At 29.6% G+C, this 26,454-nt stretch overlaps 8 protein-coding genes and 2 pseudogenes across 10 annotated transcripts, besides 4 other annotated features; 3 read left to right on the top strand and 7 right to left on the bottom strand.

Annotated features, from left to right (window-relative positions):
- Window positions 1–806: 806 nt before the first annotated feature.
- TVAGG3_0648630 (ribonuclease inhibitor domain-containing protein) lies at window positions 807–2,039 on the top strand (the record flags this gene model as incomplete). Its single annotated transcript, XM_001328637.1, has 1 exon — window positions 893–1,951. One exon carries the CDS (start codon window positions 893–895, stop codon window positions 1,949–1,951), a length of 1,059 nt encoding a protein of 352 aa, XP_001328672.1.
- A 131-nt stretch (window positions 2,040–2,170) lies between these two features.
- Window positions 2,171–2,746, bottom strand: TVAGG3_0648620 (Major Facilitator Superfamily (MFS) general substrate transporter family; the record flags this gene model as incomplete). The annotated part of the gene is made up of 1 exon (XM_001328638.1): window positions 2,171–2,746. One exon carries the CDS (start codon window positions 2,744–2,746, stop codon window positions 2,171–2,173), a length of 576 nt encoding a protein of 191 aa, XP_001328673.1.
- Window positions 2,747–3,640: 894 nt separating this feature from the next.
- On the bottom strand, window positions 3,641–4,846 carry TVAGG3_0648610 (regulation of response to stimulus; the record flags this gene model as incomplete). Its single annotated transcript, XM_001328639.1, has 1 exon — window positions 3,641–4,846. The coding sequence occupies one exon, from the start codon at window positions 4,844–4,846 to the stop codon at window positions 3,641–3,643; it is 1,206 nt and encodes a 401-aa protein (XP_001328674.1).
- Window positions 4,847–6,276: 1,430 nt separating this feature from the next.
- Window positions 6,277–7,011, bottom strand: TVAGG3_0648600 (ribonuclease inhibitor domain-containing protein; the record flags this gene model as incomplete). The annotated part of the gene is made up of 1 exon (XM_001328640.2): window positions 6,310–7,011. One exon carries the CDS (start codon window positions 7,009–7,011, stop codon window positions 6,310–6,312), a length of 702 nt encoding a protein of 233 aa, XP_001328675.1.
- Window positions 7,012–7,661: 650 nt separating this feature from the next.
- Window positions 7,662–9,128: a mobile genetic element.
- Window positions 9,129–10,600: 1,472 nt separating this feature from the next.
- Window positions 10,601–10,858, bottom strand: TVAGG3_0648580 (spectrin binding; the record flags this gene model as incomplete). The annotated part of the gene is made up of 1 exon (XM_001328641.1): window positions 10,601–10,858. One exon carries the CDS (start codon window positions 10,856–10,858, stop codon window positions 10,601–10,603), a length of 258 nt encoding a protein of 85 aa, XP_001328676.1.
- Window positions 10,859–13,806: 2,948 nt separating this feature from the next.
- Window positions 13,807–13,843: a mobile genetic element.
- Window positions 13,844–16,081: 2,238 nt separating this feature from the next.
- Window positions 16,082–16,119: a mobile genetic element.
- A 3,451-nt stretch (window positions 16,120–19,570) lies between these two features.
- On the top strand, window positions 19,571–20,005 carry TVAGG3_0648550 (uncharacterized protein; the record flags this gene model as incomplete). Its single annotated transcript, XM_001290549.2, has 1 exon — window positions 19,571–20,005. One exon carries the CDS (start codon window positions 19,571–19,573, stop codon window positions 20,003–20,005), a length of 435 nt encoding a protein of 144 aa, XP_001290550.1.
- Window positions 20,006–20,170: 165 nt separating this feature from the next.
- TVAGG3_0648540 (uncharacterized protein) lies at window positions 20,171–20,449 on the bottom strand (the record flags this gene model as incomplete). Its single annotated transcript, XM_001286935.2, has 1 exon — window positions 20,171–20,449. One exon carries the CDS (start codon window positions 20,447–20,449, stop codon window positions 20,171–20,173), a length of 279 nt encoding a protein of 92 aa, XP_001286936.2.
- Window positions 20,450–21,492: 1,043 nt separating this feature from the next.
- Window positions 21,493–26,454: part of a mobile genetic element that runs on past the window's edge.
- TVAGG3_0648530 lies at window positions 22,905–23,783 on the bottom strand (annotated as a pseudogene). The gene has a single exon. A coding segment is annotated over exon 1 (879 nt).
- On the top strand, window positions 23,834–24,674 carry TVAGG3_0648520 (annotated as a pseudogene). The gene has a single exon. A coding segment is annotated over exon 1 (841 nt).
- TVAGG3_0648510 (uncharacterized protein) lies at window positions 25,924–26,349 on the bottom strand (the record flags this gene model as incomplete). Its single annotated transcript, XM_051241552.1, has 1 exon — window positions 25,924–26,349. The coding sequence occupies one exon, from the start codon at window positions 26,347–26,349 to the stop codon at window positions 25,924–25,926; it is 426 nt and encodes a 141-aa protein (XP_051088139.1).

The raw sequence follows: 26,454 nt of genomic DNA, 5'->3' as shown, positions 1-26,454 counted from the left end.
ACTTATGATTATTATTCTGCAATTACAAATGGAAGCATTCAGAATCTAAATATTAAGACATCCGAGAGAATTAATTCACACTTCATATTTAGAACAATTAGGTATATCAAATTCTCTTATGCACCACAAATTATTGAATTTTCAAAAATATTTCCTAGTGTTGAAACAATAAAATTTGATGAGAGCATATATTCTATATCAACACAATTCGTGAACTCTAGTTTAAGCACAGTTTATTTAGTAAATATCTATGAGATTAACAATTATTGTTTTTTTGGATGCAAGAATCTAGTAAATATCAATATTTCCGAAACTAGATATATATTGGTGATTATGCATTTGCAAATTCTGGACTTTCTGGAAAAATTATATTTTCCAATAAGTTAAAAATTAAATTCAATGCCTTCATGAACACTAATATTAAAGAAATAGTTATTGATAAAGGTGCTGACATTGATTTTTATTTTAATCCTTATTACAGTTATTATTATTATTATTATGATAGATATAACACATTTAGGTATGGTGATGAATATAAACAAAACATTGTTCCACCTAGCATTACAGTTTTTTATGGTTGTAACAATCTTAAAAAGATTTCAATTCATAGTAACTTCTTTGATTTATCGATATTTTCTGGAGCGAATAACATAAATGAAGTAAATATTGATGAAGATTTAGATCTTTTGTATGAACATCCTCTTTTATATAACAAAAATAAAACAATTCTTTACTCATGTCTTCCTGCCAGTTCACAAAAAGAGTTGTTCATTCCTAATTCTGTCAGATCAATTTTATTTGGATTTCAAAATTGCATCAATGTTGAAAAAATTGTTTTTCAATCCAAAAAATAGATGAATTAGGTGAATATTTATTTTCAGGATGTACTAATATGAGTGAAATTGTTTTTAATTCAGACATTATTGAAATTGATGTAAGTTGCTTCCTCAATTGTTCAAAATTGAAGAAAATTGAGTTACCGTATGTTAACTACATTCCACCATATTGCTTTGCAGGATGTTCATCTTTAACAGAAATCATATTAGGTCAAAAATCATCAATTATAAGTCTTGGCTATAACTGCTTTATGAATTGTACAAGTTTAGAATCAATATCATTTAATGATAAACTTAATTCTATTCCATCACAGTGTTTTGCGTATGGTGGACTCAAAATTTTTACTATAACAAACAAAATATTGATAATCGGAAGTAATGCTTTTATTGGATGCACTGATTTGATAATTTCTATTTCTGAAGATCATCCAATTTTTTATATTACGCAAACGGAAATTATTATGAAAAAATCTAACACGTTAATTTCAATTTTTAATAACAATTTATCATCAGTAGTTAGGATAACCAACTCAGTCCAAGACATTGATTCATTTGATTTAGATGGAATCGTTTATACAAAAACAAAACTTATTATTTTCCCAGAATCACTTGACAGTAGTTATATCGATCCGGCATCTATGTGGGATAGTTATGTAACAAGTTTTTGTAAAGAAGGTTACAAATCCATTTCATTTTGGGATTCCGACGCAAGAAATTATTATTATTCTAATTCATCCGGATATATGAAATTTAGATTGCATGAAAATAGAGTTGAGACCAATTATGATGACTTCTATAATTTGAAACCAGGATTTTATTCAAATCATTTTTATGATTATGCTGAAAGAGAATTCAACATGCAAACTGCTAGAGGAGACTGTTTCAAGCTTGAAAATATATCATTAAATGAAAGTAGCTGTAATGAAAGCAATAATTCATTTATAATGAATGAAGAAGAGATATATAAACAAAGTGGAAAATATAAAATAGAATTTGCTTTCCTTATTATATTCATTATTCTCACAGTCTCAGCTATTTCATTAATAATTTATTATCAAATACTTTTACATAAATCAACGGCATATATTGAAGGCAATGATGAAAAAGAAGAATAATACTACAAAGCATATCAATATCTATGAATTTTAAATATTTATTTTTTATTTTATATATGGATAACAAAATTTTTTATAAGATATATAAATGCCTCCACATTTAATATTAACTATGCAATTAGATGCACAAAATATATTCATAAAAATACTCTGGAATGATTGCTATCGAATAAATATTATAAATAATGAAAATTTTATAATCTACAAACAAATGAAATTTTATGATGAAATAGTACTTTCTTCTGAAAGATTGTAACCTTCTTCAAGATCTTCTTCAACTTGAATAGAGTTGTCTTCATTAGATTCTTTAGTTTTAGAATCCAGAACTTCTGCATTGTTATGAATCATTAAGAATGGAAGACCAATTATGGAACTAATAATCATCAAAATTCCTGAAATAAGTGCGAAAATTTGGATCCGATCTGTAACTAATATCTTTAATGAGATGTAAGATAGTAGCAATGTAGGTGTTCTGCACATTGTGACTAAATATCCTCTGATTGATCGTGGAAAATAGAATTTGATGATTTCCATTCTGATTGCAAGTAAAATTGAAGAGAAAAATGATTCTAATGACGTCAAACAGAAAACTATATGCTTGTTATTATAGAATATATATATGCAAACCAATGAAATACCTGATAAAACTGCAGATAATGTCCACCATTGAATATTCGACAGCCAATCGGTGAACATAGATAGAAACTGTGCTCCAATAAGGGAAATAATGGTGTATGTGCCTGAAACAAAGCCCATCATTGGTTTGTGGTTATTCGTAATTAAAAATGCGGACATTCTTTGGTTTGAAAGGAACATTGATACTCCTTGTAGTATTTCTATAACTATAATGAGAAATACAACCTTGTTTTTGGTGAATAAATTGGAAATTTCTGAAAAATCGTTTCCAATTGATTTTGCTTCTTGCGTTTTCGATGGAACAACAATAGAAATAACAATGGGAATTGAGCATAAGATTAGACCTGGTGTTAATAAATATAAAAAGTGAATTCCGTAATGATGCGCAATATAAGAACTTGTTGGGGATACTGTAATCGAAATAATAAGATTTATGAACGATCCCCACTCATTGTATACTATATTTGCCTTGGTTTCTTCTGGCAAATTACATTCTTCATTTAGCCACCAATCGTGAAAAGCACGATTTAGAGTACTAAATGTAATGCCTATCAGGGTATTTGCGATGGAATACGCAATAAATGTATGGTATAAACCAAAAAGCAATGAGGCCAACGTATATGTAAAGATACTTATCACGATCGTATATCGATGACCTATTCTTTTGGATATGAAAGGATATAGCATGTTCCAAAATGCATTAACTAGATGAGAATAGGATATCATTTCTGAAATTTTTGAATGAGTGTACCCCATATCTAAAAGAAGTTGATACTTATAAGGTAGCTGAAGGTGTATAACTAGGACAACGATTGTTTCGGAGAAATAATATTTGAATAATAAATTTTTTAAATCTTCGCTAATTGTTTGCCCCGAAAAGAATAATAGTTTTGCCATCCTTACTGCACCTATAAATGTACTGACAAAAAAGATTGAAATGACTTGTATATCGAGAGAATCCATTAACAATCTTTTTGTAAGGGAGAGAAAAAATTTTCATGGAAAAAAAATAATTTTTATGTTTATTTATTGGGTTATCAGCGCAATATAAAATCATCCAAATTCAGCATTAACAAGCTTTTCTAACATGATTTGGTCTTCATATTTCTTCTGAGATTTACGACATCTCTGAATTTTGATAAGAATTGTGATACAAATGGAAATAAGAATAACAATAGATATAGTAATAAGAATAATTTGTAATGTAGTAAGTCGAACATATGGCTTTTTAGGAAAGTTTGGACATTCGGATGTTTTATGAGCATGAACACCACCAATGTTGTTGTGAGGATAGTGTTCGGAAACAGAAACAATTTTAACGCGATCTTTAGAAAGGAATTGACCGTCAACTGATCGATCACCACAGTACAAGAATGTGTTGATATAACTCTTAGAAAATGATTTATCTGAAATTTGTTTGATGTTTCCGATGATAGAAATATTAACATTAGATGATGTGATGAAATGTTCATTGATAAGTGATTCATTTTCATGAGAAATGATAATAATATTTTCAAGATGATTGAATGATGAAAGTGATGGATATTCAATGACTGATAAATTAAGTGTGATTGATTTAACTGTGTTATGGAAAGATTCGATTTGTGAGTTAATAAAAATATTTTCGATTTTGTTGCAATTCTCAAAAATATCCCCTCGTATTGAACAATTTGATTCAATGAAAATTTCTTGTAATTCATAACAATTAGAAAATGAATTCTTTTCGATGGTTTTAAGACTATTTGGTAAATTGATCTTTTTCAGTGATGTACAATTAATAAAACATCCTTCACTGAGTTGAATCAGTGCAATTTGAAATGTTAGTTCGGTTAAATTTGAACAATTTGCAAATGCATATGATTCTATTTTTTGCAATGAAACTGGGAATGAAATAGATTTCAATGAATAACAGTTGCAGAATGATTTATTGGCGATTAATAAGCATTTATTTGATTTAATATTAATTGTTTCAAGAGAATAACAATTATAAAAGCATTGTTCAGGTATGGAAACAATAGAAGTCTCCAATGTTAATTCTTTGAGTTTGTTGCAATGACAGAATGCTCTAGAACAAATGTTTGAAACTGAATTTGGAATTTCGATACGAACAAGACTACTGCATTCTTCAAAGGCCATTTCTCCAATTGTTGTAATATTATCTGGTAATTTTATTTCTCGTAAACTACTGCAATGATAAAAGAGTTTTGAAGAAATGTTAATTAAAGTTGAAGGCAATGTGATTTTTTCTAATGATGTCATATTTTTGAAACAACAATTACCGATTCTAGCTAATGTTGATGATTTCATGAATGTGATACTTTTAATGTTGATGCAGCCTTCAAATGAAGATGTACCAATGTTTTCAACGTTTTCTGTAATTATAAAACTTTCCAATGATAGACAATTAAGGAATGATGAATCTCCGATAAATCGAAGACTATCTGGAAGTTGAATAGATTTTAATGAATAACAATTTTCGAACAGATTGTTGTTTATCGAAGTCAATCGTACTTGAAATACAACACTTTCTAAATTAACGCAATTTGAAAATACTCCTGTTTCTGGCTCGTGAGTGTGTTTTGTTGAGTAAACAATGCTTTTGATATTATTACAATTCGCAAATGCGTATTCTTTAATCTCTCCAAATGGTAATGAATCAAATGTTAATTTTGTACAATTATAAAATGCGTAATTCCCAATAAATTTTATTGCATTTTGGAAATAGATTTTCCCAAGATTTATACAATTTTCAAATGCTTTATCATCAATCTTATTCAACCAAGAATCAAATTGTATAGTTTCCAGACCAAAGCAGTTACTAAATGCCCCTTTTCCAATATCATATGTTGGAATTGCAATTGATTTTATGCTTAAGCAGTATGAAAATGCATAATTGCCAATATTTTTTAGAGAAGATGGTAAAGAATCAAATGTTAATTTTGTACAATTATAAAATGCTCTTATTCCAATTGAACTTATTCTATCTGGTAAATCAATTTTATCAAGATTTATGCAATTTTCAAAGACTGCTGTTCCAATATGATATATCTCAGAGTTAAATTGTATTGATTCAAGACAAAAGCAGTTACTAAATGCGCCTTCTTCAATATTATATGTTGGAATTATAATTGATTTTATGCTTAAACAATATGAAAATGAATAATTACCAATCAAAATTAGTGAAGATGGAAAAGAATCAAATGTTAATTTTGTACAATTATAAAATGCATAATCATAAATTTTAGAATTACCAGAAAAAATTATTTTGCCTAGATTAATGCAATTCTTAAAAGTACCAGGTTGTATGACTAAATCATTTGGGAGATTTATTGTTTGAAGATTTGTACAATTGCAAAAACATTCCTTTCCAATGGAAGTAAGATTTGAAGGAAGTTCAATATTTTGTATACTCGAGCATCCATAAAATGCACTGTCATGAATAGATTTTAATGAAATAGGAAGTTGTATTGTTTGAAGATTGATGCAATTATAAAAACATAATTCTCCAATGGAAGTAAGATTTGAAGGAAGTTCAATATTTTGTATACTCGAGCATCCATAAAATGTATAATTTCCAATAGATTCTAATGAGGCAGGAAGTTGTATTGTTTGAAGATTGATGCAATTATAAAATAAATATGATGAAATATATTTTAAATTTGAAGGAAGTTCAATATGTTATAAACTCGAGCATCCATGAAATGCATTGTCATGAATAGATTCTAATGATATAGGAAGTTGTATTGTTTGAAGATTTGTGCAATCGCAAAAACAATTAAATCTATGGAAGTAACGTTTGGAGGAATTTCAATATGTTGTAAGCTCGAGCATCCACTAAATGCATCGTCATGAATAAATTTTAATGAGATTGGAAGTTGTATTGTTTGAAGATTGAAGCAACCGTAAAAACAATCCGTTCCAATAGATGTAACGTTTGGAGGAATTTCAATATGTTGTAAACCCGAGCATCCAGTAAATGCGTATTCATCAACGTATTTTAATGATTCAGGGAGTTGTATTGTTTGAAGATTGATGCAATTAGCAAATAAATTTGATGAAATATATTTTAAATTTGAAGGAAGTTGAATTGTTTCAAGTTTAATGCAGTATCGAAACGAACATTGTGAGACTTCAGTATTTTGGGAATGAAAAATGACTGTTTTCAAATTTGAACAAGATTCAAACGAATTGTTCTCGATTATTAAAAGATTTGGAGGTAATTTGAGACTTTCTAAGCTATTACAAGAATTAAATGCATGTTTATGAATTATTTCTAATGAATTTGGAAATGAAATCTTAGTGAAATTACTCAAATTTGCATATTGATATTCTCCGATTTCTTTTATGCCTTCAGGGATGATAAAAGTGCCGGTATCTTGAAGATTAGAAGCTGCTTGGCTCAAAAGAATCAAAGGAAAAATCATATGATTTGATAAATCTGTAAAGTTCTCAAATTAAAAAATCAGATCATTCGGATCTATAATATAGCGTGTTTGTGTCACAATAAGTTGTTCTTTCGAAAGAATAATTGTTATTATAAATCATTTATCAATCTTTTTTATTCCTTGATTTTGAATTCTTGATTTTGATGTTGTTGCTGAAGAATGGTAAAGTTACGGATCATAGATAATGCGATCAAAATCGATCAGATGTTTTGTTTTGCTCGCTTCCGGCTTGATTTCATTTCTAGCATATTGATTTTTGTTTAACCAGTGATTCAGCTCACTCAATATGAATAAGTCTAGCGTTTTGGACATAAACCTTTTAGTATCATAATTTGAGAACCTATAGCATCTAAGCAATAATAAATTGTAGTAACTTCTTCAAAGTTATTGAATTTTGCAGTATAGGCTACTGATATAAACATTAACCAGCTAAGATAAGCAGTAACTTGATTAATTTCGGCAAAACAAATTCCTGTTGAGAATCTTTCATTTGTCCAAGGGCTTCCTCTTGAACCATGAGAATAGGCAATTACAGGAATCCTTTCGTTCTTGTAGAGGGCTTCATTCAAATTATTATAATAAAGAAAATAACAGTTAAAGTGTAATATAAATACTGCAAAATAATTTAAGGCTCCAGCACCATCCTTTCGATTTTTAAAATTGAATATATCCGTCAATAAGAGTTTTCATGACTTATAATTAAAGATATTATATTAGTGTAATATAAGCTATAATATTATATTATGACGTAGGGTGTAGCATTGCTAGAACGTTATTTGTAAATTTCACTATTATCAACTTTGAACGACATAATTCGTCCTATAAACAAAAGAACTCTGTCATGTTGTAGGATATTAGTAAACATGACTTTTACTTCTCCCTGATTGAGTTATTTTTTCAACAAAGAAAAATGAAAAAGTAACTTTTTACAAAATCTAATAATAAGTGATCCATAATTTTATTATTAATAAACATGTTACTACATATTCTTTAGATATATCAAAACATTGAATAGCATTAGCTTCTTTCGATTTTTATCAAAGTATATAAAATTACCACCTGAAAAAAATTGACATATTTTGACAAAGAAGAAAAAACTTTTAGTTCCGCTCTGTCACATTATTAGCATGCTAGTGATGTTTATTATTATGTCTTAATTTAATTTTATATATAAATGAAGAATGAGGAATTAGATTAGCAATATCATTACGAAAATAGCATTTTTAAAAGCTTTTAATTCTATATGAGATAAATAGACATGAAAAGTAAAATCTGATATGAATATAATTTAATATGAACTATTATATTATAGTTGAGATTGTTTGTCAAAACGGTTTTTTGACAAGTAAGTATTCAATTTTTCAAAAGAATATTCAAAAAAATTGAATGATATCTCAACGTATAAGAAAAAACTTTTAGTTCCGCTCTGTCACTTTGTTAGGAAAATTATATAGTTTCTATCGACACTAACAGTATACCCAGCTGTGAAAGGTATATTGAGGAATTAGGTTTGCAAGATTGTAATTTTTGTTATTTTTTTCCAAATTGAGAGGATTTTTGACGATAGAGCTGGACTATTTTTGAACAACAATTTCATTACCTTAAGCATTATAAAAATTTGAACAAATTTTATGACGTAATAGTATAAGTTATAATTTATTAATTTCAAAAAGAAATGACCAAAAAATTCCTTTCCAATATGTTGAATCAAATCGATTTTATAAATAAAATTTAAACCTTAAACTTGATTTTTATAAAAGTGACATTTATTAACTTTCAATAACTTAATCCCAAAGTAAGAAGCTAATCCAATCATATAAAAATGTTATAATTAACCACATGTTTATTCATTTATGATATCATTATGCTTCAAAATCTATAATTCTAAAATTCAAATTATCAATTATCAAAAAATCTTTATTTGTCATATATCAAATAGAAAAGTTAACATAAATCATCTTTCAAACTATAATATAGTTAAATTCGAAAATTTCGAAATCAGATATTATTTAAATTTCTTACATGGTAGATGTATACACAATCTAATGGTATATTTTTGCTCCTCATTATCCACTCATTCTAACTAAATATATCAAGTAAATGAAATTATCAAAAATCTTGAACAATAAGTTGTTAGAGAAGATGGAAATGAATCAAATGTTAATTTTGTGCAATTATAAAATGCAAATTCAGATATTACAGAAATACCAGAAAAATCTATTTTGCCTAGATTAATACAATTCTTAAAAGTACCAGACTGTATGCCTAAACCTTTTGGAAGATTTATTGATCGAAGATTTGTACAATTGCAAAAATATTCCATTCCAATGAAAGTAACGTTTGGAGGAATTTCAATATGTTGTAAGCTCGAGCATCCATGAAATGCATTGTCATGAATAGATTCTAATGATATAGGAAGTTGTATTGTTTGAAGCTTACTGCAATTGTAAAATAAATATGAGTAGGTGCCAAAAGTGCTTACTCTTAAACAACCGTCGGATTTTCCGGGTGAAATCGTGACACACTTTCGTCTTTCGTAGGCAGTGGTGGTTGTTACAAAAGGTAACTTCGAATGTAGCGTGAAATCTGCAAAAAAAATTCTGAAATTTGAATGGAGAACACAAAAATTGAATAGTTTACGTCAATAAAAAAGAGAAAAATGAAGCCAATGAGTCTCGAACCTAGGAATTAGAGCAGCAAATCCACTGTTTATCCCATTACACTACATGCATGTCTCACCTAGTGAATGAGATCAACTATATGATAACTTTTTCCCCATTATATTCTTGTGGAAAAGTGACAAATAGCAACTTTGACCCTCTCTCAAATAAATATGATGAAATGTATTTCAAATTTGAAGGAAGTTGAATTGTTTCAAGGTTAATGCAGTATTGAAATGAATATTGCATAATTATGGTATTTTCGGAATGAAAAACGACAGTTTTCAAATTTGAACAACTTTCAAAAGAATTATCCTCAATTATTAAAAGATTTGGAGGTAATTCGAGACTTTCTAATCTATTACAAGAATAATATGCATGTTCATGAAACAGTCATTTTTTATTCCGAAAATCTTAGTGAAATTATTCAAATTTGTATATTGATGTTTGCACCATGTGAAATAAGAAGATCAGCTGTTTCTTTACTATTATAAAATGCTGCAATATGAATGGCAGTTCCTCCATTTTTTTTTCATTGATATTTGCACCATGTGAAATTAGAACTTCATCTATTTCTTTTCTATTTTCACGGGCTGCAAAAAGAAGAGCTGTTTGCCCACTTTCATCTTTTTCGTTGATATTTACACCATGTGAAATTAGAAGTTCGGCTGTTTCTTTACTGTTTTGCCATGCTGCATAATGAAGAGTAGTTTTTTTTCCCTTTTATCTTTTTCATTGATATTTGCACCATGTGTAAGAAAACATTTACAAAGTGATGGAATGTTGAACCTCGATGAATAAACAAAGTATTGATTAATATCATTAGTTTGATCGAAATAAACTAATTGTGATTCAAGATCTTTAAATTGATCTTTAAATTGAACTCATTCATCATGAATGTAACAAAATCAATGATATTTCACACTTTCACTCATTATCTCAGGATTTTTTCCTAAAAATGATAATTCAAGACATGTTAGAGTGATTTCTGAGCTGAATTTGGTTCTGAATAATTTGAAACAATCAACTACTCCATGATACCAACATAATTCAAGCAATGAATAACCTTTTTCAAAATATGGATACAACTTGCTTATAAGCTTTTGATATTGATCAAATTCTTTTCTTTCTGTGAATGTGATGAATCTTTCTAAGTCATTATTCATAATTACTCTGTAAATTGTATCTTCTGAATGAATATCGATATTTTCGGAATTAGATTTTCCGAAATCATTGGATTTGTATAATTTAATTCCATATTCTTTGTAAAATAAGAATTCTCAAATATCGCAAATATTATTGATCGTTTCAATACTATAATCATCAAATATGCGTTAGGCAAGATATAAATATGACTTTGCATAGCGATTATTATATGTAACTATATCTAAAATATCTTTGATTATATTTTTGGGAGGATATTTCGTTAAATCAATCAAATCTGATTTGATCGATTTGTAAATGGTGTTTAAATTTTCTTATTTTTCCGTTTTTAACTGATACAAAGCATTAAACGAATCAATATGATATTTATAGATACCTCGCAATTCATTATATTTAATTGGATGAATGTCTTGATAGGACATTAAGGATACCCTTACGTGTCAGATTTTTTGCGCATACGAAGAAGTCATGCTAGACATGAGCTATAAACCTGAAATTTTAGCAACATATTTAAAACTTTTTAAACTACAATACATTTTAATATTCAAGAACAAAAATATTCTTTTTAGAAATTACATAATTATTTTATGTGAAATCTATATAAAAACATATTTTGCGAGCGTAACTTTTTTCTTTATAAGCACCTTATATGACTGATAAACTGTGAAGGCACATAATTGTTAATTCATAGAGTTGATATGTTTCCAAAATTGAGAGGAAATTTGAAAATTGAATACCCTTTCAATTCAATTTTCAAAAGATATCAGCTCCTTCAATAATTGAAGGACGATTTTGATCATTTGCTCTTAAAACAAGTATGCCATGGAGAAAAAAGTTACGCTCGCAAATCTGAAATATAACTATCATATAAAAAAATTAAATTTCTAATTTTTTACTCTATAGATATTATTGGCCACTTGTGTAATGCATAAAAGTTTATGCCATATGCATACATTTGGAAGTATGGGAGACGAGGGAAATTACTTCTATGAGGCACTAGGATTTTTAAAAATTTCTCTATCGGACTCACCATTCAATTTCTCGAAAATTAAAAAAATCAATAATAGCTAAAATGTATTATGCATAACAAATTTTAATGTTACACGGTATTTTTGAACTTCATGACATGAATTTTCTTTATATTATTTTTTTTTGGATTTTCTATGATTTATGCGATAGGCTGGAACAACATTGTAAGTGCAATGATATCATTTATAGAGAAATCTAAAACTTCAGCATTCAGAACTCGCAACCACAAAAATATTCATTTGCTAAGTAAGTAAAGTTGATTAAGTTCGACACTTAGCTTTTATACGTAAAACCAAGTGTGTATTGTTATTTCTTGTTAAATTATTGAGAAAAAAATAAATTGTAAGAGAAACGATACTGATTATTGAAATAATATTGAGGGTAGCTGCAGATTTCTTCATTAACATGCCGGAAATTTGTTAATCTTGGTTTTCTATCATAAAATCTGTCGAAGAATCTAAAAACGGAGATATGAAATAGAGATCATGTAAATCTAGAGTATCCTGTCAGAAAAATAGACTAAGCATGTAACCCTTTTTTGGTCATAAACACTTTTTACCACTTAGTCATACAGATGATCATTAAATTTAAACGAGCACTTTTTGTCAGAATTTATTCTTTTACAAAGACAGAAGATTTTAGTATTATTTAATATTAGTGCTGTAGCAAAATTCAAAAAACGGTGAAAATTCAGTGAATTTGTGAATTCACATTTTTTTCGACATTTTTCTTGATATATCCATGCACATTAAGAACACAGCTTTGATACGCTTAAAAAAGCATATTTTATATGAAATTGTTAAAGAAATAAACAATTTATATAAAAATTGCACTTATGGGCAGTTTAGATATATAATTTATATATAACATATATACAAATCCATAGACAAAGTGCAATAACTACAATGTTGTAGAAAATTACAGCAGAAATACTGACTTTTTGAAGGATAATAAGAATTCTTCTAAATGTTGTATTTTTATAATTTGATTTTTTTTTACTATTTCATTAATCTTTTATGAATAATAATTATTTTTAATATATGTGCTATTAAAATTTCAAATTTTGACTAATATATCTAAGTTATCTGAACGAAACATTTAGAAAATATCATACTTACATTGAAATAGCAAGTAGAGCATATTAATAGCAAGTTTCTTGGCTTTATATCTATCATCTATTGTTGTTTGATCAAACAAAATTCACTCTATTATATGGTGTCAATTAATTAAAACAATTTTTAATAGTTATTTATTTAGTGCGAATAAGTGCAAACTCATAAATGAATAACTTAATAGTAGAAATGAATTATCTGATATAAATCTCACATTTTGTCCATCAGAAATACTTTAATTGCATACGCATAACTATTAGTAATACGTCTGGAGTGTCAATTAATAACAATCCCACAACAAGTAAAATTCAGATTTTTATTAAACTTATTTTTTCCTAAAAGTTTTCTCAAATTACTATATATACATATGTGGATAAAATAATAGTAATATTGTAAAAAATTAGATAATTTTTTTTATTTGAGAACCTCTCAAAAGTTCATTCAATTTATCAATTGTTTCAGTTTGATGTATATTCATTTCTGGAGCCTAAAACTTTCGCAATCATGACAATATCATATTCTCTTTCTAACTACGCAATGTAAGGGTATCCTTAACAATAAATTAAATTTTTTATTTTAAATTTACCTACATAAATTTTAAGATTCATAGATTTTCTGAAATTTTCATTTTATCAAATGAAATATCTTTTAAATTTTAATATTTTCATTTGAGAAAGTCTGTTCGGATATTGAAGGAAAAATTTAAAAAGATTAAAATCTGACATCTGGTGTGAAGAAAAATGGTGGACTTCTATTAATTCTAGTCCATAACTCACATAATTCTAGTTCTTGATTTTGATATATAATTGTAATAAACAGAAATTCATCAAAAGTGACAGCTCTCAATTTTTTGACATTTGTAAATTCTAAATTGAAGGAGAAAAATGAAATAATACTAAGCATAATACAATATTCTAGATTTAATTATAATTAGGGAAAAGTTAGTTTTGAGAGTACTTTTCATAGGCATATAGAATGAAATCTTCTGAAAAATAATATCACATAAACTCATATTATTTTCTAATATATAACTATTTTATATAAAAATCAAATTCAATGATCTTAAAAGCGAAGGATAAACCTCAAAATTTACGAATATAATGAGTGGGAATATAATGCTTATCTATCATAAAACCATATGAAATATCAATTTTTGCTTTACGCCTAATTTTTGACGACAATTAGCAAAAAATGTTAAATGTTAACACTCAGTCCATTTGAATATGAAAAATAAAATTGACTTTGATTAAATGTTTTTATTTATCATGCAATTCTTCTTGCGACCAAAGATTTGAATAAAAGTTCAAAAAATAAGATAGCTTAAAAAATAATATACGGTAGTGTTTACTAATAGATGAATAGTATATAAATTCTATTAAAATAAGGGTTTCGTTTTGCTAAAATTGTCACTTTTATAGCATATTTGTTTTTGGATGTTTTGCGAAACCAAAAAAAAACTATGATATACAATGTGTGTGTAAAGAAAATACTTTATTTACTAGTTAAAAAATCATTTGGTATTGATCAAGTTATTTTTTCTGGATAAGATATTATATGGATAATTGGATAGAAAATACAATTATATAATCTTGTACCTGGTTTAATTAAGCTAATTGTCATCAGAAACTTGTAATTTTTATGAATTTCAGATTTTCTTTTCATTACTGCTTTTCTTAATAGGTCAAGTTCTTATTTACGTTATAAAGTATGATATTTACAAATATCAAGTTATCGTGTTTTTTGAGAAATTATGAGAAACAAACAAAAATGAAAAAGATAGGAATAGCAATGAATAGTGATGTGGGTATAGAAAATGTAAGAGATATGAATGCAAAGCAATCAGTATTTAGGATATTGACCATAGATTTCGAAAAAAAAATGCTGCATATTGAGCGAAAACTATGATTATATTATAAGGCTGTCATTTAAAGCATAATGAAACTATTCTCTTTTCATTTTAATCGAATAAGATAGTAAAGATTTTTGAATTAGCTAGAAACTGATGAGATGTTTTCACAAATCAGATTTTTAATCTCTATAATGCATAATTCACTCAATATCTCAATTTTGATATTGCGAGATATTTTTGCTATCGGTTTCGCAATTTTGACACAATAGCAAGAGGGTTCTATAAGCATTATTATCAACGTAGAATCTGAATATCATATCAGAAAATGTCGCAAATCTGACATTTACCCGACCAAATAGCAAAAATAATTGAATACTTTTCGCAAAAACTTTAAAAATCGATAAAAATATGAAATATATATATTAAAGAGACTTTCTATATAATATTCATAAAGATTTTCCAAAAATATGATACCGCAAAATTAAAAAAGTGACGTCTTGAGTGGAGTCAAAGGTCGAAATTGCTAGCTAAATGTTTTTTAGCGAAATTGCGTATTGTACGTTTTTTTCGCAAAACGAAACCCTTAATTAAAATGGATTTGATCCAAAAAAATATATAAAATTTGATCATAAATAAAATCGTTTTAAATTACTTCTTCATTTAAATTATAACAATTATTTTTGGTTTTATATTTTTTTGGATCAAATCCATTTTAATAGAAATTATATACTATTCATCTATTAGTAAACACTACCGTATATTATTTTTTAAGCTATCTTATTTTTTGAACTTTTATTCAAATCTTTGGTCGCAAGAAGAATTGCATGATAAATAAAAACATTTAATCAAAGTCAATTTTATTTTTCATATTCAAATGGACTGAGTGTTAACATTTAACATTTTTTGCTAATTGTCGTCAAAAATTAGGCGTAAAGCAAAAATTGATATTTCATATGGTTTTATGATAGATAAGCATTATATTCCCACTCATTATATTCGTAAATTTTGAGGTTTATCCTTCGCTTTTAAGATCATTGAATTTGATTTTTATATAAAATAGTTATATATTAGAAAATAATATGAGTTTATGTGATATTATTTTTCAGAAGATTTTGTGTTCTTCTTCAAAATTTTATTTTTTATTAAAAAGAATCTTTACAAAATATGCATTTACTTTAATTAATATTTAAAAACGTGCTCTATCAAAAGTTCCAAAAATTCAATATTTTAGCTTTTCTGAGGTGTCACTTTTGATGAATTTCTGTTTACAACATAATTAGATTTTTATGTAAATTTCGATACGAAACAAAATGAAAAGTACTTTAAATAATATTCATACGGCATAAGCTCCGAATTTACTATATGAGTTTTCAAATGTAAATCATATCCTAAATCTTTAGATTTTCCCAAAGTCTTCCAAATCTAAGAAGATCTTGGAGAAATTGCTCTTTATATGGATGGAGTATATCTTGTTGTATTTTGAATATGATTTTGATTGAGGAAAATATAATATTTTAATATATAACTTTTAAATAGTTGATCAAAATCAATGTAAATATCGATTATATACTTAGATTAGAATAAAATGCGTGAATTTAATATGCTTATGTTGCATATTGAATGAATGATCAATTAACTATTATAATACCCAGATTTTCCTTACTTTTACCACTCCCCATGTAATTTCTGGGGAAAACGATAATTCATTTTTTTTATGGATGAATAGATCGTTTTCCTAGAAAGGACCTCATATCTCTGGCTAAAAAGAGTGTCAGATCCTAAATAGATTATTGATTTAGTGTACAAATCCAATAAAAAGCCTATTTTTTTGGCTTTTTTGGTGCTCATTTTTTCGAAGATCTACATGAATATGGGGAAACCATCGGCTTTTTTTGGTTAACCCACATCTTCATGTAGTCTGGACTATCTTTCCTCGAAGGACCTCTTTACGGGTGTAAAAACTCATAAAGTTCTCAAAAGATTCGTTCTCGATCTCCATGCTGAAAGAATTTACAATAAAAAAGAGATCTACGCATCAAACTACAACCATAAATGAACTGAACCCCTAAAGCTCAGCTCTTAGTTTATCAAAAACGTCGAAATCCTTCTCATTGCAATCAAATTTTCTCAATAACTCATAAAAAAAATCGAATTTTGATTAAGCCGATGTTATAGGTATCACAAATACTACAAACTTGAGCAATATCGAAATTGCCAGCAAAAGTTTGAAATTGCATTGCTCATATTTGTTTTGTAAACTAAAAATCTGCTTATATTATTCATTAATTTTTTATATATTATTCATATACTTTAATAAAAACAATACTATTTCACCTTAAAAATGAATTTCATAAGTCAATATTATTTTTTTGAAAATGTATCAATTTTCGATTAAAACAACATGAGAATAAAATTTACGCAAAATTATTTTAAAAAATGGTTTTAAAAATTTACAATTGATTAAGAATAAGATTGCAAGAAGTTTTGAAGTTTAATTTTAAGAAAAAAAATTCGGATATTATTCATGGATCTAAGTAATCTGATATTTGAGTATCGGCACTATGCATAAAACATATATTTATAGTTTTTTTGGAGTTTTAGGATTTTAAATATATTCAAATTTGGCAATCCAATAGATTTTTAAAAAATAGGTAAATAAAAATAGATTACATATGCAGCAGATTTAGAACATGAAACAAATCTTATAGTGACCCAAAAAAAATTCATGATCCAAAAAAGAAAAAAATCGGCTAAATGGGAATCAAACCTTGGCATAATGAATCATCAGATGGTGATGTTTTTGGCGTCAAAAATTTTCTCACTGGTTTTTCGTCTATCAATCCCAGCTCATTATATACGCAACCAATCAAAAATCTGATATGGGAGTCCAAGGCTAACTTTTTGTTGTCTACCTAATAAAAGAGGAAGCAGCATTAGTGAGAATAATCGCAAATATTCAATTTAAATTATCTTTTTATTCTTAATTTAAAGTGACAAAAAGAATAAAAAACCTATTCTAAGGCATGTTGTTATGTAAATGAGACTAGACATCATATTTTATGTTATGAAAAAAAAATATTTAGAATTTTAGAACAAAATAAATAGAAAAAATAGCATAACTTATGGATGTGCGTATATTAAATTTAATAAATTAAGAGAAATTATTTTTGGCGCCACAATTATTCGTTAACTCTCAAATTTTTCTGAGTCAATAAGCCGCCAAAAAAGTGTCATTTCTTTATAGGAAAGGAAACCTATTTGACGAACAATCCGGACACTAGTGCCTCAGCGAATTTCCCCAAACCCACCAATCCCCTCCATGCTGTTGTGCACCATCGATGGAAAGTAAGTCATCAATAGTCTCTTTTCCTTGGACTTGAAATGTAAATCTCGGACGAAAGTAAGTCTGACTTGAAATGTCAGTCTCGGACGAAAGTAAGTCTGACTTGAAATGTAAGTCTGACTTGAAATGTAAATCTCGGACGAAAGTAAGTCTGACTTGAAATGCAAGTCTCGGACGAAAGTAAGTCTGACTTGAAATGTAAGTCTGACTTGAAATGTCAGTCTCGGACGAAAGTAAGTCTGACTTGAAATGTAAGTTTCGGACGAAAGTAAGTCTGACTTGAAATGTAAGTCTGACTTGAAATGTCAGTCTCGGACGAAAGTAAGTCTGACTTGAAATGTAAATCTCGGACGAAAGTAAGTCTGACTTGAAATGCAAGTCTCGGACGAAAGTAAGTCTGACTTGAAATGTAAGTCTGACTTGAAATGTCAGTCTCGGACGAAAGCAAGTCTGACTTGAAATGCAAGTCTCGGACGAAAGTAAGTCTGACTTGAAATGTAAGTCTGACTTGAAATGTCAGTCTCGGACGAAAGTAAGTCTGACTTGAAATGTAAGTCTGACTTGAAATGTAAGTCTCGGACGAAAGTAAGTCTGACTTGAAATGTAAGTCTCGGACGAAAGTAAGTCTGACTTGAAATGTAAGTCTGACTTGAAATGTCAGTCTCGGACGAAAGTAAGTCTGACTTGAAATGTAAATCTCGGACGAAAGTAAGTCTGACTTGAAATGTAAGTCTGACTTGAAATGTAAGTCTGACTTGAAATGTAAGTCTCGGACGAAAGTAAGTCTGACTTGAAATGTAAGTCTGACTTGAAATGTCAGTCTCGGACGAAAGTAAGTCTGACTTGAAATGTAAATCTCGGACGAAAGTAAGTCTGACTTGAAATGCAAGTCTCGGACGAAAGTAAGTCTGACTTGAAATGTAAGTCTGACTTGAAATGTCAGTCTCGGACGAAAGTAAGTCTGACTTGAAATGTAAGTCTGACTTGAAATGTAAATCTCGGACGAAAGTAAGTCTGACTTGAAATGCAAGTCTCGGACGAAAGTAAGTCTGACTTGAAATGCAAGTCTGACTTGAAATGTAAGTCTGACTTGAAATGTAGTTAGTATCCCTAAGTCGTGTACTGTGGCACTGCGCGCCTCCGTACACCACTTAGTGGTTTTGACACTTTACGAAACCGTTAACGTATATTTTACAATACAACCATAACACCAACTTAACCTTAAATATTTACAAAACCATCTGACACATAAACGACTTCACCAACGACTTCACTAATGATTTCACTAACGACTTCACTAACGAATTCACTACCGTCCTCACTAAATAAAAAATAACCTTATTTTATTTATTTTCCAACTTTTTTATTTCATTACAAAGACATGTCCGACTACATTTACTATGACTCTTTCCCAGAACGTTTCCGTGAACTATTCAAAACTCAAGTAAAACTGAGAAACATGCATTTTAACAAAGACAGACCCATTGACGATGAAAGAAACCCTGAATATATTACAATCCCTTATGACGCAAAGTTCATTGCATACATTCCTTATGGTCGCAGAGGAACGAAAACTATTTCAACAAAGAACAAAAATTATTTCTGGAGCGATGAAGAAAATTGCCTTATCTACATAAATGCATATTTAAATAAAGCTACATATTGTACAAAAGAAGGTTGGACTGGATTTGAGCTCTACATATACGACGACGATGGAAACAGACGTTGTGTATACCCATACGATAATATGTACCATTGTTTTCATCAAGCATTAAACGAATACATAGTCAGTAAGGGTCTCATTCCTGTTGAGTAGATATGCTTTATTTTTGTTCCCACATTTATATAAAAATAAACTTAAAAATTAATGATATCACCACCCTCACACGTATGAAAACATAGCGCAAAAATAAATTTAGGGTAGAAGGGTAGATCTAACCTCATTTCTACCCTCATTTCTAACCTTGTTGAATTCATTGCTTTATAACTCTCTTCCTTTCTCCAACTCTTCTAACTTCTTCTTAAGTTCAGCAATGTTGTCCTCATGAAGTTTAATCTTTCTCAAAATTCCTTCTTTATCTAATGGTTGCTTTATCTTTCTAAACTGAACTCTACCATCTTTCATAGTATGAATGTAAAAACCTTCTGGAATAGTTCCTGATTTAATGTATTCTACCAAAAACTTTTGTTTCATTGCTTCAGTGACTTTAGTCGTCATTTCAATCAAAGGTGAAGCTAGCACAGCGATAATGGATTTCATGACTTTTAGTATTTCATGCAATCTTAACAGATAGCCTTATAAGTACTTCCAGTATCGCTAGCTGTCCCTCCTTTTTATATAACTCCATGACATTTATAATCTCGCGAAACTTAACAGGTAGCATAACAGATTAAAATCAGATGAGGTTTTGAACCAAAATTTCTAAGCAACGTTGTCAAGGATTTTGAGGAACTAGGGACAGAGTGTGGCAAAGTCCAAGATTTAATTTATCTTCATCTGTTTCATCAGCTATCTCATCTAATATGCCAATATTTTATTCATAACTCGTGGCAAACTCACTAACTTTCATTATGTTCATCTGCATGCTTCATCTGATAGAAAGTATGACTTTCATTAACTCTGTGAGATAATGAAAACTACTAGGGACAGAGACCATGGCAAAGTTTATGACTTTCATTATTTCCAGAACTTAATGAAAACTACTAGGGACAGAGACCATGGCAAAGTTCATGATTTAATTTATTCTCTCACTAACAACAAACACAAACTCCAACACTAACATCAAGTACTAACCTCAGCACAAATGACAAACACTAACAACAAACACAAACTCCAACACTAACGACAAAAATAAATGTCCTCACTTCTTAACAAAGTAATATGTGCTTCTTACACCACCATAGCTCAAACGTTTCTTTTCAAACATCGATTGAAACTTATTTTGAGCCATTGGCTTTAGTCTCTTTTTCTTCAAATACGCCAAGAAATCTTCTTCACATCTTTTCACTTCATCGTCAGACATGAACGTCAGACATGAACGTTAAAACACTTTATCAAACTTTATCGTCAAACTTCATCGTCAGACATGAACGTTAAAATACTTTATCAAACTTCATCGTCAGACATGAACGTCAGACATGAACGTTAAAACACTTTATCAAACTTTATCATCAAACTTCATCGTCAAACTTTATCGTCAAACTTCATCGTCAGACATGAACGTTAAAACACTTTATCAAACTTCATCGTCAAACTTCATCAAACTTCATCAGGAATGATTTGTGAAAACTTTATCGTCAAACAGTTAGTATACATATCAAGGGTACGGCGGCACTGCGCGCCTCCTTACCCCTGATATGTGAATTTGACACTTTACGAAACCGTTAACGTATATTTTACAACACAAACGACAACACTAACTTAACCTTAAATATTTACAAAGCCACCAACCACTTCACCTCACTAATGTAAAAAAATAAACGTTCTCACTTACAAAAGTATTGCAACTCCTCCCATTGCTGTGCTTCATATAACAGCTCATAATCTTCTGACTCACTTTCTTCTTCATATAGGTCAAAATCACTGTCATAGTTTATACCTGTAAGTTTTGACAAAGCTAATGAAACACGCTTACCGTTTGTATCATATGCTTGTATAAACTTTCCATTATGCTTGTAGTCATAAACGCTCAAACTAACTTTACCCTTTCTCCCTCATATCTGATAGAATGTATTTTCACGAGGAACGAAGAACAAATTCTTGAACTCATGACCGTTGTAGTTTGTTATCTCAATAGTTTTCGTCATTTATATAAAAATAAAATAAAAAATAAAATAAAAAATAAACTTAAAATTAATGATATCACCACTCCCACACGTATGAAAACATCCATTTAAACTTAGGTGAAGTGGTGAGATCTCACCTCTTTTTTCACCTGTTTTTTCACCCTGTTGAATTCATTGCTTTATAACTCTCTTCCTTGGTTTCTTTTTAGTTGCTTTCTTCACGTCTGTCTCCAACTTGACTGTCTTTCTTCTTCGTCCGTAATGATACCAGTTACTTCCACCAGTCAATGGGTCAAATGGTCTTTCGTAAGGGTTTCCATACATTCCATAGGGACCATACGGAAGAACTACTGGTGGAGAAGAAACATTTTCTTTAGTTCCATCGAATCTATTTAAATGCATTGTTTCACCTTTCATCTGGTCATTAAAGTCTTTTTGCGTGTTTTGCAAACTCATCGTCCTTTCCTAAAGCATTTTCTGACTCAGTCGCAACCAAATTGGATGCTTTATTTATGAGCCCTATTTTATTTAATCTTAACTTCTTTGCAACCCAGCCTCCAATCTTCCCTTTATTTGCATCTAATGTCTTCGAAACCCTTCCTCCACTCATTTTATTTTACTGCGTCATAAGCTCCAAGTGCTTTTGCTCCAAATGCTAATGCTTTTGTTCCCATTGCGCCTAAAGCTGCCCAAGCTACCATTTACACCATATTAAAATCATCTCTCTTCAATATTATCTCATAAAAGTTCTCGTTACTGGAGAAAGTCAATGAAACATAAGCGTTCTCACGGGCTTCGCCCTCACCGCGTTGCGGTCTATCTAACTTATTTCTTATATCATCTATACGCTTCAAAATGTCTGAACAATTGCTAACATCTTCTACAACAGTTATTTCATCATGAATGACCTTCAAGAACAAGCTCATTTAATATGCTATTAAAATCATTTCAATAATGAGTCCATCCTTTCCATCTTTAGGTAGCACAACATCTTTCATTGAAGAAGGTTCGACAAGTCTTATGTTAAACTTACTGACAAAGTTTGTTATATCTATAATGCTTTGGCGGCGAATACATGTAGTTTGAAAGACATAATATAGATTCTTCAGCAAATTCACTTATACTGGATTTTATAACAATGTTCTCACGAGACCAAATACCACCAATTGACAATCTGTAAGCAATCCTGCTGAACCTTCTACTGTAAACGTCGATGGTAACATTCCACGAAGGTCATCTATTGACATCTTTGAGTCACTGTATTTAAATATTTTCTTAAAGCAATCGTCATTATCTAACCATGCAATAGCTTTGAAGTTTTCATTCGAATATACATCTGCTTCATTAAATGTAAAACCTGACTTCTTTGCAGAGATGACTTTAAAATCTATTGAGTTTGTTTCAAAATTATATGCTATGGTAACTTCTGAAGGTAATGGATGTCCTTCCGCAGTCAGTTGTTCTCTCACTACCGTTTGAAGCTTTGTGTTAAAAACTTTCATGTCATCTCCTGTGTCTAGGTTCACATACACAGCAACAGGAAAACTATCTTGCTTCTTTGTTTCATCATTATACCTCAAAACATTAAAGTTCTTCAATAATATTGTCCTTCCTGCTGGAATACTTCGAACCTGTCTGATTTCAATAGCTTTCTCACCTCCTACATACTCTACCCAGTGTCTTGGATATTCATAAGTATACTGACTTTCTTGAATTTTGGTTGGTTTCATCATAACATGTTCATAGTATATCTTTATACTCTTGTCAGTTAGACTCGGTGCTATGTTCTGAATATTTCTGACTTGCATTTTTTAATGGAGATAAAATGAAGCATTTAATACATGACGTAGATGAAGACATGAATGAAACTACAGACAAACTTAACTCTTCTCTTATTCTTCCTTTCAGCAAAGATTATGAGTTCTGTTCAAATGGTGTTTATTTCTATTGTGGAAAGATGGGTTCAGGTAAGACATTTAATTTAATTCGTCATATACTCATAACAGAGCGTTTAGGAAACGACTCTTACTATGACCAAATCATTATATCAGCAACTTCAGACTCTATGGATTCAACAGCGAAAACATTTATGTCAAAAGTTCAAGCCTCTGTCGTTAAAGTTCCAGACAGTGAACTCATTGAATTTCTTCAACGTTACATTCGACGTAAGAGGAAATATTATGCCATCGTAGAGTTCATACAGTCAGGAATGCAAAAGACTTCTGAGGAGATGGAAAGAATTATTGACAAACACCACTTACGTCAATACTCAGGAGTTTACGATATGAAACGACTTACAAACTACATTCTATCAAAACTTTCAAAATACCCCTTCAAAAAATATCCTTCAAATACTTTGTTAGTTTGCGACGACTTCGCCGGAAAAGGTTTAGTGTCAAAGCCTGACTCACCATTAGCTAACATCATTACTAAAGTCAGACATTACCACTTAACTGTAGCAATACTTATGCAAACATGGAGGTTTTTAGCTTTAAACATAAAACGTCTCATAACTGACTTCGTTATCTTTCAAGGTTTCTCACGCTATGATATTGAACTCATTTGGAAACAGTCAGGTATAACATTACCTTTTGAAAGAAATTTGGGAAGCATATAAGTCTCTCATCTCTCCTCGTTCATACCTTGAGATTCATATCATGACTAATACCATTAAAGTCAAAAATATTCCATGGGAACGACCAACATTGTTTTAAAGTTTAACCTTCAATTGACTGATGGTAAACAAATTCCATGCATCTCTGTCGCCATTTCTGTTAATATTTTTGCTGTCATTCATATCATCCACTTCCCCATCCGTTAGCTTTTGAGGATATGCGTTAGAAAATAGCTGTTCTTAAATGAAGGCTTTTCACCTTTGAGAGCATAACTCTATAACTTTCTGCATACTTTATGTTTGAACCTCCCTGAGCCATCATTGACATAAATTTTTATAGGCTTCCACCCTTTGTTCATGTTCCTGCTTCTTCCCTTAGCTCTTTTGTTCAGTAGTTCTACATCTTTATACACAGCTCCTGTCTCAGTGAATTCAACAATATTTTCATTCGTTAGCTTTGCATTCAAACCCTTGTCGAGTATATTGTTCATTTCATACATATAAAAGGTTTTTATTCTATATGAAAGAGAAGCAAATCCATCTTAGCTGGTGCCGTTAATGTTCCAATTGAACCAACATCAAATGTTGACTCAGCGAACGACAAACAATATTGTCATAAAGAACTATAGTTCGGAGTGTTTGAAAGAAAAAGAACCAGAGCTGAAATCCGTGAATTTAAACTCAGCTTCAAACGCTAACGCTACATCAGATGTTAAGTTAGAGTATCCACCACTGGACCAAATTCTTTCAAGAGAAGCCAACGACAACCCTTACACAAATGTTCAAACAATCCTTCAGATAACGTAGACCATTACCTTCTTCAGTTATACCAACAATTTTACTCAAAGACGATAAGAAGCTTTTGACAAATCTTATAAGCAAGAACCAAATAATTCTAACAAAGGAGGACCTTGAAAATGTTATATCACGAATAACAGGGAAACAATGTGTCATTGACTATCTCGACCCTGAAATCGAATGCTGTGGTCAAACTCCACTAATTCATGAAATAGGTAACATCCGCATCATTGAAACACCAGGAACTACAGGAGTTGAGTTTAAGTATAAATATTCGAATGAATATACAAAACTTTCAACAGAATATAAACTTTGTTTGAAATATGTTTTAGTAAATTAAAGCAATTTGTAATATCTGTCCAAAACTTCTTCAACAGTATCGAACTCATCTTCATAATGCAAACCTAATCTTATTGACTTGGTGCAGTTTTCACTAACACAATATTTTTCTGTTCTCTTGACTGACATAACTAACTCATTTGTTTCATCAAACAGCAACAACCAAAGTTCATGACCTAATACATAACATTCATACTTTATATTTTTAGCTCTGAGTTCTCTTGTAAGCTGTTGCATTTAATATTTTCTAAAAAGTCAACTTCAACAGTCATTCGCACTGGTGCCTTCAGTTCTACAGGCTCTCCTTGAAAGTCAACAAGTCTGAATTGCATGTCTTTCAAATTATGAGGACTAATGCGAACCCATTTACCTAAATGAGTTGCTATGACAGGAACGTTTGGAATGAACATTGAATTGACTGCATAACAGAAGGATTTATATTCTACTGAACCTTTACTATTAACTCCTGAAATGCCTGTGACATTAGCTATTTTAGACTCAATGTACAAACAATTACCATAACATACGTATGGAACAGATTTCATCTCAATCGTTTTGTCAACACTTTTCAAAGGAAATGTCATATGGTATGCTCCTAAAAGAAGTTGAACTCTATGACTCATTCGTGTTATCTTGAACTCTTTCTTGCTACTGAACTTCAATGTTCCCTCAGAAGAGAGTTCGACATCTATGTTGTCAATAGTTTCTTCATTTATGAGAGTATCTAT

Source organism: Trichomonas vaginalis, chromosome III, assembly GCF_026262505.1.
Source record: "Trichomonas vaginalis G3 chromosome III, whole genome shotgun sequence".
Classification (NCBI taxonomy): Eukaryota; Parabasalia; order Trichomonadida; family Trichomonadidae; genus Trichomonas; species Trichomonas vaginalis.
Note: the sequence above shows the minus strand (reverse complement) of the source record. Positions and strands in the feature narration are given on the sequence as shown.